At 34.2% G+C, this 14,378-nt stretch overlaps 1 protein-coding gene across 5 annotated transcripts in view; it reads right to left on the reverse strand.

The window, feature by feature from the left end:
• Positions 1–2,241: 2,241 nt before the first annotated feature.
• Positions 2,242–14,378, reverse strand: part of Cpsf6 (cleavage and polyadenylation specific factor 6) — a 30,595-nt gene continuing 18,458 nt past the window's right edge. For 2 of the 5 annotated variants that reach the window (XM_036169501.1, XM_036169498.1), the window contains 2 exons: positions 12,460–12,649; positions 2,242–5,710 (listed from right to left, as the gene is read on the reverse strand). In XM_036169501.1, the coding sequence (XP_036025394.1) occupies positions 12,463–12,649 (187 nt within the window). In that variant the 3' untranslated portion in view covers positions 2,242–5,710; positions 12,460–12,462. Of the gene's footprint in view, positions 5,711–11,358; positions 12,378–12,459; positions 12,653–14,378 lie in introns of those variants that run through there. The other 3 variants (XM_036169499.1, XM_036169496.1, XM_036169497.1) reach the window with 2 other exon arrangements.

A 14,378-nucleotide genomic window follows, 5' to 3' on the forward strand; every position in this document is an offset into this window, starting at 1 on the left:
CGCTGTTACCTTCAACATACTCAGAAGTTTGCAGGTAAGAAATTTGAGATCTAATCCAACATTTGTATACCAGTAGTTTCTTTTTTTAGGTGTACCCATGGCCCGAATCTCATCATCAGTTGAGGATAAATCTGAACTTCTGATCCTGAGTGCTAGGATTACAGATGTGCCCCCCGGTGTGGCTGATTTTAATGTAGTACTGGGAATCAAACCCAGGCTTCCTGAATGCTATAGAAGTACTCTAGCAACTTTGACTCAAGCAAAGGGAGCAGATATTTGCAGGACAAATATGTTACTATTTAAAAGCTGTATCTTATAATGTTCCCAAGCTAGCTGGTAAAATGTTGCTGTGATCCAAAAATGGTTTTAGTTCTAAAAATCTATTTATTTATTTATTTATATTTGCTTATTTAACATATGAGTACTCTATCTGCATGTACAGCTTTATTCCAAAAGAGGGCACCAGATCTCACTACAGATGGTTGTGAGCCACCATGTGGTTGCTGGGAATTGAACTCAGGACCTCTGGAAGAGCAGCCAGTGCTCTTAATACCTGACCAATCTCTCCAGCCCATGATTTTACTTCCAAAAGACTGGTGAGGTTCATAATCTCCCTAAGATGAGGCAATCATAATTATAGCCAGATGGCTCAGCAAGTAAAGGTGATGACCCCTAATCCCTGAAAGTTGGCTTTTGACCTCCACACATAGACCACGGCATACATACGCATGAACACAAAATAAATGTAATTAAAACTTTTTTAAAATGCCAGAAGAAATAACCATTCTCAAGGAGGTGGCTTAGACAAAATAGTTGACCATCTAATCTGTTACTATTGCATTTTTCCAATAGACATTATTTGAACAAAATAAATTTTAAGTCAAACAAAATGGACAAACTGCAGAGAATTATCAAAACTTTGTTTTTATTTTCAATACAAGATAAATACCATGCTTGTTACTAGTGCAGTTTAAGGCCAACAAAGACCATATAGCAAACTGCTGAACACTCACCTAAATGCTAAAGAAAGAAAAGACAAAGTAAACATTAAACACAAAATTGCAAGTACAAACATTTTAATAAAATGGGAATGAGCCTTTTGAAAGAAGCTAATATGGAAGTCTAGTTTTCATGGACATCAAAAGGATGCCTCCTTGATGGAATATCACCTTACCTTTTGCACAGAAATCTTAGGAAGTCACCACACCACACTCAATAGCTAAAATCTCAAGACTCTCTTTGGCCTTCTGATATTAGACAGCTTCTTTACAAAGGGTGATTATCCATTAATTCATGGGTATTGTAATATGATACAATTTTTTGTTGTTGTTAAGGACTTTCCATTAAAAATTGTAAAACAACTTTGTAAGGCTGTGCTGGGCTGTAAACTACTTTGCTAATACACCATGGGATGCAAAGGAAGAAATAATGGACCTTTTTAAGGCTAAAGTCATAAATGTTATTATAGAGGCAATCCTCAAAATACATTATGATTCACCACAAAGGATCATTTTCCATTAAATACCACCTGAGTACTACAATTTCCAAGGTAAAAAAAATAAACAAACATGAATTTATCACTGTATTTTAAAATAATTTGCATACAGAAATGCTGATAAGTGTTATGCTGTAACAGTGTGGCAAAAAATACACCTTTGAAATGAAATGTTTATACTAAAATGAAGAGCCTGTCCAATTATGAAGTGACTGTAATTCCTCCCATGGTAGTTTTAAAGGTGAAAAACTCCTCACAGTATTTCCTATCCACAGATGCCATTCAAGATTTGTGTGACTTCAATTAAACTTTACCTAATATTTTAAAAGCCTCCCATTACAATATAATTAATGGAACAGGAAGTCTTTAAAACACTGAAATCTGGCTGTATGTAACCAAGAGTTCATACATCCCATATAAAACCATAGTAGCTGTATACTCAATGAATGCCAACAACCTGGAACTTTAAAGAAACACTGGGTTAAAACCAAGCTAAACCAATCTGAATATAACACAATGGCCTGAATATTTTGAATATTCATAAATTCATATTGCTTCTTTCTAATGCCAAGAAAGAAGAGCATAAGAACTTCCTCCCAGAAGCCTAGACGCTTAATACATTTTCTATTTTGACTTAAAATGAAACTAATTCTAAATCTTGATTTAAATAAAATCTAAATTTAAAAATAAAATCACATTATGAACACAAGAAATACCATATATAAGGCCACATCTCAAAAAATTCATAATTTTTGGTTGAATGTTTATTTTAAAATTAGTCTAAGGCTTCCAGGAGTCAAGTTGCTAAAAAATAAATTCACCAGTGTTCAAACTGAAGATTAATGTTAACACATACAAGAACATAAAAATAGAATGCTTTGCTACAAAAATCCTACTTAATATATTTTAGCACAAAAGAATGTCTAGTATGTACAATGGATAAGCGTGCATTTAGTAAGTACAAACAACTGGGGAACATTTACAGAGGGCTGTGGGATGCAAATGAGCTTCGTGAATAAAACTGAAAACTCATTATCTGTGCAATAGCAAGAATCTCAACACTGTATTCTAGGAAAGAATCAGAACAAACTTCCTCTTAAAATAACTCAAGCTGAAGCTTAAAGCCCAACACTGGGACTTGTAAGATACAGATAGCAATGACCATCTGGGTAACAGCGAGAATGTCAAGAGCAGGCCAACAGAAGAGCCTTGCAGGAGCATCTCATTGTATGAAACAGAATGTACTTAGGTTATTGGCACATTTCAACACACAGGGAAACAGTCTTACCCTTTCCAACAATTCCCTTTCACCATAAAATGTCACATAATGCTCATTAAAACCTCCACATTTATTTTTAGAAGTGACTTTACTAAAGCAACATTCTCCATAGGAGAATCAAATGAAAAATAATATCTTAAGCTACACATTATTTGTGAATTCCAAACTGTAGTTAACTGCTTAAGAATATTCTAGGTAAAGGAGCCATTTAACAGGCTAACATACATGATCAATAGCTATGGCAAGTTACTTGAAATCTTGCTGAAAACTGACAAAACATAAACACTTGTAAATTGACACTGAAATATTGTTTCTACAAACATATTTCCTTTACTTCAAAGAGTATAATGAGTTCAAAGTGCTGCTCCGGGAGAACTTCCTCCCGTGGGTGCTTTAGCACGCATCTCTAACTGTACTGCCAGTGACAAGGAATGTGACCACACCACTGGTCAACGCTAGGACCGGGAAATGCAAGCGTGTTTCCACCGCCACCCCATGAATTCTAATTCTAAGAGCCCGCACTCCTCCCGACTCTTTCTTTCCTGCTTATTTATTTATTCATTTATTTGGTGTCTTTGCAAAGACTTATCTCTTTGGATTGTTTTTTTACACATTAAAAACAAGTTTTCAAATAACGCCGGCTCCTAGACAACACGAGGGCTTTGACAAATAAAACAAGGTTTGTGACTTTGACTTTTACTGCTATACATTCATGTGTTATTAGGTAGGAGACTTTGCCAAATATGTCAAACTAAAGTTTATTTGTTTCTTCCTGACAACACTTAAAATAATTGACTACAGCAGCAAACAACTCTATTACACTCACACTATCTGCCACCAAAGTCACTTAATGAAATAAGCCAAGCAAGGAGAAGGGGGACATAAAGGGAGTAATTAAAGGGTTCCACTGATTAAAAAAAAAGAAAAGGGAGTGAAGGGTTAAAATTAGTACAAAATCTCCAGTTTCATTTCAAGTATATGTATTTGTGATTCCATTTTAAAAGTGTTCAGAGAAAATTTATCTCATGGACATTTTACTTACCTTTTAATCTTACTATTAACTAATTTCCCTTGTAAACATATGTATGTCCAAATGTCTTCACATTAGGGCATTATAATTAACTATTAAAAAAGCTAACCAAATTTAAAAAAAAAAAAAAAAATCACAAAAACTTAACAATACCTATACACAAAACAAGAAAACAGATTTTGATACAACTCTCAAATTAAAAGGCAACTTGCATTTAAACAAGATTAAACACTTAAGAAAAATCATTTCTGAGAGCTAACAGTTCTAGTAAACACCAATGATCTCCTGCAAAAATACTCTGCTCACAAAATGTTCTTAAATGAACTGGCAGTGGTAAGGGTATTTTGAAACTAATGTTGAGTACTTTAAAAGCAGACAAGATAAAACTAATAAACAGCAGTGCAAATCTTGAGCTGCACATTATCTCTATCTATGGTACATAAATACCTTAAGCATTGCCCTTAAATTTAGACAAACATTAAAAGCCAATGCGTACTATCCACAGATCTCTCATAAGATCTTTGAAATATTTTTAAAACAAATTAGCTTAAAATTTGATTTTTTCAAATTTCTTTAGTATTTCAGGTTTTAAACTTCCTATAAAAATAGGTAATCAAGTTGACAGTCTGCCTCTGCTAATTTTGCAGAACACATGCTAGCCAGATGCTTTTCATACAGCCTTTTATTAAGGCTGGCTTAAAAAAAAAATCAGCTGATTAACTAACTAATCAAGCATGAATCAACAAGGTTACAGAAATATACATAGAATCCCTTGAACCATGAAGAAAGGGTGTAACTATAATCTCCCATTACTCACACTGAAGAATACAACCCAATGTTAATAAACATCAGACCCTTCAGACTCTCTATCAAGTAGAATGCTAGGGCTTTCTTTACTCACATTTATCTGCTGTATGGTTGTATTTACACTGCCTACGGCACCATCAGCATTAAGCAGTAAATTACTGTATCAAATCAGAATTATCAAAATCTCTCTTAATGAGAGCTAGCAGTTCACACTTAATTGTTTCAGAATATCTGGGGTGTAATTAAGCTGCACTACTGTAGCTAATACATGAGTCTTTACCAAAAATGTTACAACCTCAAATTTTACCCCCTAACACATTGACTGGATTGCTCTATCTGCCAAATTTCAGTTTTTACAAGTTTACATACCATTCAGCAAAATCACAAGCTAACTAGGTAAAAACAGCTAGAAAAGCAGAATATAGAAATATTAAATATCCATGTAATCACCTACTCTAATATCAAAATCAAGGGCAAGAGACACTTAATTGGTTATGTTTAATTCACTGAACGCAAGATTAGATTGATGCATATCCCAACACCTATTGCAATGCTTTTCTTAAAGGACAGTAAAAATGTTGTCATAGTAACATTATCTTTAGATATTGCTGAACACAAGACTTTCCCTGAGGTGTAAACATCAAATAACTTGAACAGCTTTACACATCAGCCCCATTAAACAGTTTATTACAACACTACATCTATTGTAATCAAAGTGGTGCTGTTTACAGACATTATCATATGAACATTTTTAACAAGAACAAACTACTATAAAAACAAGCATTTACTTGAATTGTTTTTCCAATTGCTTGCACATTATAATGGCCAAATATATATAACCAGTAATAAAGTTGCAAAAGCTATTAACTTTTTAAATCACACAGGTTTCCTTCAAATAAAACAGTTAAGCAACATAAAAAAATAAAAGTAGAGCTACTGGTTACCATGTATGCAGATTTGCTTTATTCAGATCTATTCCTGTTCAGTTTATCCATGAATCCTTACAGGTTCAGTTCAATCACAAGAAGCAAACTGCTGGACAAGCGTCACTTTCCCCATGAAGACTGTTTTGTCTTGGAAGCTGTTCCTCTTCCTTCAGCTGTAATGTGTCAAAATTGGTGATGTAGATTTTGCTATTCCCCAGAATACACAGAAAAATGTTGGCTTAGCTATACATACACAAGTCGTGCATCTACTCACTGTTAGGTATTCTAACACAAAATAAAAAGGAGTTCAAACAGTAGCTGCTTGCATGGTGGAGAAATACTCCTAATTCACAAATTCAAAATGAGAAATTCTCATTTCATTCTTTTTACATATTACTACCTTTGAAATTCAGTGATTGCCATATGAAGACCATTCTTTTGTACAATGTATGTGAATTTTTGAAAGAAAAAAAATACAGTAACAAATGAAAATACAGCAGCTACTGTTTCTGTGATGATGAGAACAGTCATAAATCATTTTCTAAAATATGCACACTACAAAATAAATGGGAAAATGCTTGGATTTGAATGTATCTATTTTTCATTCAACCACACATCAATTCATATAACAAATGCTGAACTGAATATAAAATGCAATGAAATTTACAAATTAACTGTATTTGACAGCATACATGAACTTGTGCCAATCTGTTATAAATCAATGGTGTTCCATGTTACAAAATTTATAAATAAATACCTCAGCACGGACATTAAATATGACATCCACATACAAATCTTTAGACATAATACAAATCTGAGACATTACTTTCATTCTATTTCACCTGTATCAACTAACCAAACACAAACTAATGGGAATCTACAATGATAAATTTAATTGAGAACTCACATAAAGATGGAAAGGGGAAGTCATCAATAAAATTGATACTATAGTGTCAGGAATATATATATATATATATATATGTAATATATATATGTAAATCCAAAACAGAACATTAATTTAAAAAATGATCACTGAAATATCAAATATTTAAAATAGAAATACTAAACGGGTACTTTAATATTTTTCAAAAGCATACAGTGTTTAATGGCATTCAGTCATAAAAGTTTTAAAAGATCCTTTGCTTTATAATTAGAAATAATTTTTGTGACACTGTAAATTTTGTGTTCAATTTTCTTTGGATGAGTCTTAAGAGTATCAGTATACACACACATATTCATACTTCCTAATAAAAACTTCAATCTTAAAAGTACAGAGGAGAGGGTTTTCTCATCTAAATGCTTTCCAGACATCTGAACTGTTAAAGACACAGTTAAGCTATTTATAGTATCACCTTTTCTGCTTTCACTTCCTGTTCCGTTGAGGAGGTTACATAGAGAAATTATTTAACAGAAAGAAACTATAATGTCTATTTTCAAACGATTTATTTTACAAGTTACAATGCTGGTAGGTTTCTGTTTGTTTTCTGGAGTTGATGCTGAGAATGAATCCATGACTTCACACATGCTAAAGCCTATGACCTCCTGAACATGACACTCTCAGCACTAGTGAATTTTTTAAACAATAAGGCATTTAGAAAACAACAAAGCACATGTTTTAAGCTACTAAAGATTGCAGGGAAATTCATAAATCCTACTAAAAAAAGGAATGCTATCTTTCCTAATACTTTTATTGTGTTGTAAATGATGAAGGATGAATCACTGAGAAAAATTATTTAAAGTGACAGTGTGGGGGTTGGGGGCAAGGAAAGAAAATCAATCTTCCAAAAAGCCACAGGTACATATTACCATGACCCTAAAGGAAACTTTACTACTTTTATACAGGAAATCTTGTTTGTGAGGTCACAATACACACAGTTGTGCGGGACTAATGAACTCATCTTTTGCTACATTATATTTTATAGATAGGTCTAATTAATGAATTTTATAATTTCACCATACAGACATAAAATTTAGGGAATAGTCTAGAAACTTTTATTTCTAGTTCTAAACACTTTACATAAACACAAATTTTACAATCTCAAACGGAAGCAAAATTTGAAGGCAATACAACCCATTTCCAGTAATCCAATTCCATATTATAGTCTCAAATGTCTAAATAGACATCTACATAAACAAAGATATCAAAAAGGTTAGAAGTAACAATACATTCAATGCCCATATGTTCAAAATAGCATTTGATCAAATCTGTACTGTGGAAGGCACACAATTATTTGCTTTAGCTGTCAGTTATAAAAGGAACCTATGTAAACAGCTGTTAAATGAAGACAATGAAACTACAGCTAAACTAAAATCTGCAAGCTAAAGCAAGCAGTATGTTCCAACACAGGAAAAGACCTACATTCCGAGATAATGTACTATCAAACCTTACTAACAACTTAAATTGAGTGTGACTTAGATATGCAAACTTGCTATTATTTGTATTTTGAAACTCATGGAAAATTTTATCTTTTTAAGTAAAGCATTTGAATATGTGATAGGATTCTCCTAAGTTTTTATATTGCCTGCTTGTTTTTATTTCTGAAACAAGGTCTCAGTATAGAGGGCTGGCCAGCCTGAAACTCCACATGTAAACCAGGCTGGCCTGCATTGTCTCTTAAGGTGCTGAGGTCACAGGTGTGCACTACCACACCCAGCTCTTACAGGTTTTCATATTAATGTGCTGAATCAAAAAGGATGCTCCCATAATTTGAGAAAGGCAATACTTTAAAATAGGTAAGATTTAACCTTCTGTATCTGAAAAGTTCTCTTTAATGAGGAATGGGGATGAGGTAGGCAATAGAAGCATCTAAACTTATCTGAAGTTTCTCCTTATACTGACTAGAACACTGTATATAAAAACAACTCTGGGGTTGGGGATTTAGCTCAGTGGTAGAGCGCTTGCCTAGTGCTTGCCTAGCAAGCGCAAGGCCCTGAGTTCGGTCCTCAGCTCCGGCAAAACAAAACAAAACAAAACAAAAGACTCTGTTTATTACAGATGTTCACAAAAAGTTTCTAGCTATCAAACAGTTTATATTTTCCTGTTTTTCGCTGAACATCAATCATACTTACCCCATTTCAACTAAAGCATTTTACTACTCTATAAAATACACAATAAGGTGTGTTCTATGCAACTGACTACATGGTGGAAAGAAGCTCCATCACAAAAAAGAAAAAGAAAGAAAATAGGCTTCGGTCAAAAAGAGACACCCAAAAGATAGGGACATTTCAAAATAAGCTGCTATTTAGAATTCACCTACTGTCAAAAGTTAGAACTTGTTAACCACAGAAAGCAAAAACATTAATTTGGATAACATGAATGGCACTCTTCTCTTACTGAATATTCATTTAAAACAAATAATACTTATTCAAAACACTCCACTCTACAAACTCAACAATGGTAGAATTTCACACTGAGATGAAGGTGAGAGCAAGGTGACTCACATTGGCATTCAATTTCTTCAAGACAAACATTAATTATTTATAAACAAAACTATATTCTTAAACCACAGTGAGCAAAACACACTACACATACATCCAAGGGATCACTTCCTGCCCTCTCTTGTCACTTCAAGTAAGACACTGTGTAGCAGACAGACTTTTCAAATACTAAAAATATGAGAAATCAGAGGAGAAATAAGAGCCAGCATATCAAGATAAAGCACAGCAGTTGAGATATATGGGAAAACAAGGCTGGGAATACTAGGCAGGTAACAAATGACCTAGGAGTTTTAGAAATAATTGTAAATTCTTGTTAACAGTCAGTTACCATTCACCAAGCAATGAAAAGAATTTTCACAAAAGCCTCAACATAACACCCCTAAGAAGATGAAACATCTTAATATAAAAGAAATGTTTTCTTTGGGCTTTCACCCAAATTAACACAAAGCTATAACAATCTAATAAGCAACACAAGTATCCTAATGTAATTAAATTCAAGTTCATGACATTTATGCCAGAAGTAACCACATGGCCATACTCTTACAGTTACTTATGAACCCAGACTCCAAACACAGTACTTAGTAAAGAAATGTAATCATTTGAGAACATGATAAATCTCATCAATTAGAAAGAGAAGCCTGAAGAAAAAGAATCTAGGAAAAGAATTCACTTTCATTATTCTTCAATACACAAACTCCTGAGCAGGGCTGTTCTAAACAAGCGGTTAGATGGACACAGTCTAGAGAAAGGAACCCCACTATAACTGTAACAGTAACATTTCTGTAAGAACACAACCTTACACCTTCTATTTTGCTCAGAGTGGTCTGAGAATAGAGGCAAAAATTACAGAATCTGAAGCACAATGCATTTACACCAAAATTTACAGAACTGTTATTTTTCTCATTGAAGTATTATTACCTATTTTAACTTGGATATGAAATGCTATTAGAAAAACTAATACATTTTCCAAATGAGAATGCAATTAACATTACCCAACAGTTCAAACACAAAAAAAGAACTTAGGATGGGACAGACATTAACAGCTGCCAACATCAAGTTTCCAGAACCTGCCCTTACCCACCACCATCACTTGACAGTGCATTACATTATTAACTTATACAAAGACTGATATTTACTTCATTGTTGAAGCACTTCTTATTCCATTTAAGATTCACATGAAAGTTCAAAAGGACTCATATTTAAAAACTTCTAAAGAGGTCAACAGACCTTATAAGGTAATAAAATTTTCAAATAAGTTTGCACTCAAATATATGTATTTACTCCCAACCCCCACCCTCTTACATCTACTTCCACAATAAATACTGCTTGGCATATAGCAAAGGTACAATAATCCAGGAAGACATCTCCCCCGACCCACTACTGGAAAGGCTTTTGTAAAATTTTGCTTGGATGAAGGCACACAACAATATTACAACTCAATTCTGATTAATGTACAAACAAAACATGGGATTTGGGGTATGGTACATCATTAATTGCAAAAAATGTCAACAACTACACACTAGGAAATCGTAGATAAGTGTCTGAAAGACATAGAACTCAAATCATGATATATTTAGGTGTATACTCTTGACTGGAGTATAAATTCAAAGTATGTAAAAATTCACAAGGAACATACTTGGTTTACTGAATTCATTTTATGAAGACCCAAAAGAAAACTGCCACTAATTAACTCTACATGTGAACTGGGTTAGAGGCCCCTTGATGGGCACACTGAACTAATGAAAATGTATCCAAGTTTCTCTATCATATCTTTGGTAACTGTAAGATAGTTGGTAAAAGTTTAAAATAAAAAAATATATATAAATATAAAATACAGCTTTAGAACTTCTACCTTATCAAATGACAGAGAATTAGACATTTCAAGTAATAGTCTGGCCAGAATCCATCTTAAGGGATCTTTACAAGGAATAAAAAAACTTCATTTAAAATTTAGTTTAGATTTTATGACACAACATTCAATTTTTATATTCAAATAGTACCAATTTTAATAATTTTAAAACTAGTATATAAATGTTTTGAGAATTAAAAATTTTAATACAACATAAAACTAATAAAAATGTTATGATAAATATTCAAAGGAATATTCAAAAATGTAAGAGAAAGTATTAAAATAGGCTTTCTCACTTAAAAAGCCCTTAAACAGCAAGAGTGGTAACTCTTATGTTCCATAAAAATTAGACAGACTCCGGGCGGTGGTGGCACTCGCCTTTAATCCCAGCACTTGAGAGGCAGAGCCATGCGGATCTCTGTGAGTTCAAGGCCAGCCTGGCTACAGAATGAGTTCCAGGAAAGGCACAAAGCTACACAGAGAAACCCTGTCTCAAAAAACCAAAAAAAAAAAAAAAAAAAAAACACCTTTTGTTCGGGGGGTGTGTGTGTGATGTTTAAAACTGCTGTCATAAAATTACATATACAATAAAGCCAATTACAAATATTAACAATTTTCAGAACTGGATTTTCAATAAGGTTCTATTAAGGTTTTCCGTATAGAGGATTTGTTGGAATTGCCAACACTGAACTATGCCATCAATATATGGAGCAAAGGTGTTTACAGAAGAACCTGTCACATGCAAAGATTCCCAGTGCTCCTTCCCACTCTTCATGAGTAAACACTGTTCACAGATATAAAATAAAATTACATGGAAAAATGAAGCATAAACAGACAATTCATTCTACTTTATGAAAAAAAATGTACACAAAATTTTAAAATACAGAAAAAAAGACAATGATTATGGCTTATGAATGAAACATCAAAGAAAATTATTTCCAGTTATTTCTAACTTGGGATGTATGGCTTGGCATAATTTAACGTTTTTAGATATGTACCCTGAACCCACTGTACACCTTCTTTGCAAATTAAAAAAATAATAATACTCCTTTAAAAAAATAATAAATCAAATCCCAGAATTGTTTCTTCTAAAAAGTAGTTTTTTCAAGGGAAAAAGTTCTTGTCAATGCTGGAAAAACATCTTTTTGTAGTATAACCTATTATAGCGTTAGATTTTCTTAAAAAGTTTCAGGGACAAATCAAGTTAGTTCAAAGGAGAAAGAATAGAAACTTCATTTTTTAAAATCCAAGCACATACTATTCATATCTGAAACAACCCCCTGGTGTTTCTAAGTATTTTAAATCACATGCAAACAATGAATGTGATTACAAGAATCCCAATTTGTAAATTTTAGAAGTACACAATGAGTCCTCTTGATTATTTTTCTTGCTTTAAGACCACAAACAATCTGAAATCTAAAAGTCACAGAATACAATATTCAAGGGAAAAAAGGTCAAAATCTTTTACCTGTGATGGCTTACCTGTTTTCAGATGTTTCCAGAAGATTAAATCAGAACAAGTACTTGGACCACTTAAAATGTAGGTATATTTACTGCATAAACAACAGCCTTGGAGTTATAATCACTGTTAATAACACACACATACTAAATATACTAGTAAAAAGGAATGCCCACCTTCTAACGGTGACGGTATTCTCGCTCTCGGTCACGCTCCCGGTCTCGGTCCCGATCCCGATCCCTGTGTCTCTCTCGCTCTCTGCTTCTCTCTCTGTAATAATCATCATGGCGATCTCTACTCCGAGATTTATGACGCCGACTCTTTTCCCGTGATCTACTATGGTCCCTTTCTCTTGATCGTTCACGTCTTCTAAAAAAAATTACTGGATTAATGCTCTCCATAAGACATTCAATATAGTTGTCAACCAGTCTGAAAATATTAAATTAAAATTTCAGAAATAAAACACTTTTATGCTATTCTGATTAGCTGTAGGAGAAGAGGAAGTCCCAAGTGAATGAAGTTCTGAATGAATGTGTATTGCTGACATGATCATGGTTATGTGGGGAAAGAAGGTTCTCACACAGGTCAGGCTCAAGAGGGATGGCAAGCTCCCGTTAGGTGTCCCATTATGAGTGTTACGATGAACTGCTCAGTGTGTGTAAGGACTAACAAAAGCACCTTCTTCCGGTATGTTTTTAGACTGCAACCACTACTCTACAGAGGCCTACTTGGACTAGCTAGCCCCTCGCAGTAATTGCAATAATACAAACACAGGGGTGCCAGGTTCCAGCGGCAGCAGACCCTTCCTGATCCTGAAATGCCTGTCCTCTCCTCTTTCCCATGCAGCCCTAGTCAGGGTTCTAAACCCAAGCCACTACATTGTGACAATCATGATGAAATCTTTTATCATCTTGATCCTTCTTGCCTGCACTGTGAACCATGCCTGTCTAGGGTACCCACTAATTAATTATTCAGTATCTGTCTCAAGTATCACAGCAATGCCTGTGCTTATGCCTGAATAATCCTTAGATTACTTAGTAACAGACCCCAAGTGTGAGAGCAATGATGCTAACAGGCAATTTGGACATTGCTCCTTTAAGTAAAAAGGTAAAAATGAGGGTTGAGGATTTAGCTCAGTGGTAGAGCGCTTGCCTAGCAAGCTCAAGGCCCTGGGTTTGGTCCTCAGCTCGGGGAGTGGAGAGGGGGGGGGTAAAAATGAAAAAGTCATGCTGAAGTTGCTAATTTTACTAGCTAGGTTTACATTAAGAACCCATGAAAAAAAGAAAAGAAATTTATGTTAACTTTGCCATCATCTTTTTTTTTTTTTTTTTCAGAGCTGAGGACCCAACCCAGGGCCTTGTGCTTGCTTGGCAACTGCTCTACCACTGAGCTAAACCCCCAACCCCAGCCATCATATCTTAAAAGCCCAAATCATAGCCAAAGTTCATAATAATTCCATTAGTTTATGTAAGAATTCTTTTACATGTAATTTCTTAACCAGGGAACTAAACTTAAATATTAAGTGTCAAGCTCCTGATCAAACTAGATGTCCTCACAAAGAAGACATGCATGATATGGTCGCTAGTTATGACAAACTTGTTCAGATATGGAGATTCTTAAACAGAGCCCAAAAGGTAATAACAAAGTAAGACTGTGTCCAATACAAATTTCTTTCTCAGGAGTTAAAAACACCAGCTGCTCTTCCAGAGGACCCGGGTTCAATTCTCAGAACCCACATAGTGGCTCACAACTATCTCCAACTTTAGTTCTGGGGAATCCAAGGCCCTGCCTCTGTGGACACCCAGGATGCATGGAAACCAGCTACACATGCAGGCAAAAAAAACACCCACACACATGAAATCAAAATATTAAAAATGTGACTGAATGTAATCAGAATGCAGAGGCAGGCTGAACTCTGTAAGTTCAAGGCCAGGCTGGTCTACATTGTGAGAGACTCTGTCTCAAAAGAGAAAATATCATGTGAAGATTAAACATCTCCCAAAACACATAAAATTTTAAGATTCATAAAAATGCTTTAAAAGTAACCTTTTAAAAACTTTGTTAATGTATTACAAGGGCTGAAAAGACAGCTGAG

This window comes from Onychomys torridus, chromosome 20 (genome assembly GCF_903995425.1).
Source record: "Onychomys torridus chromosome 20, mOncTor1.1, whole genome shotgun sequence".
Classification (NCBI taxonomy): Eukaryota; Metazoa; Chordata; class Mammalia; order Rodentia; family Cricetidae; genus Onychomys; species Onychomys torridus.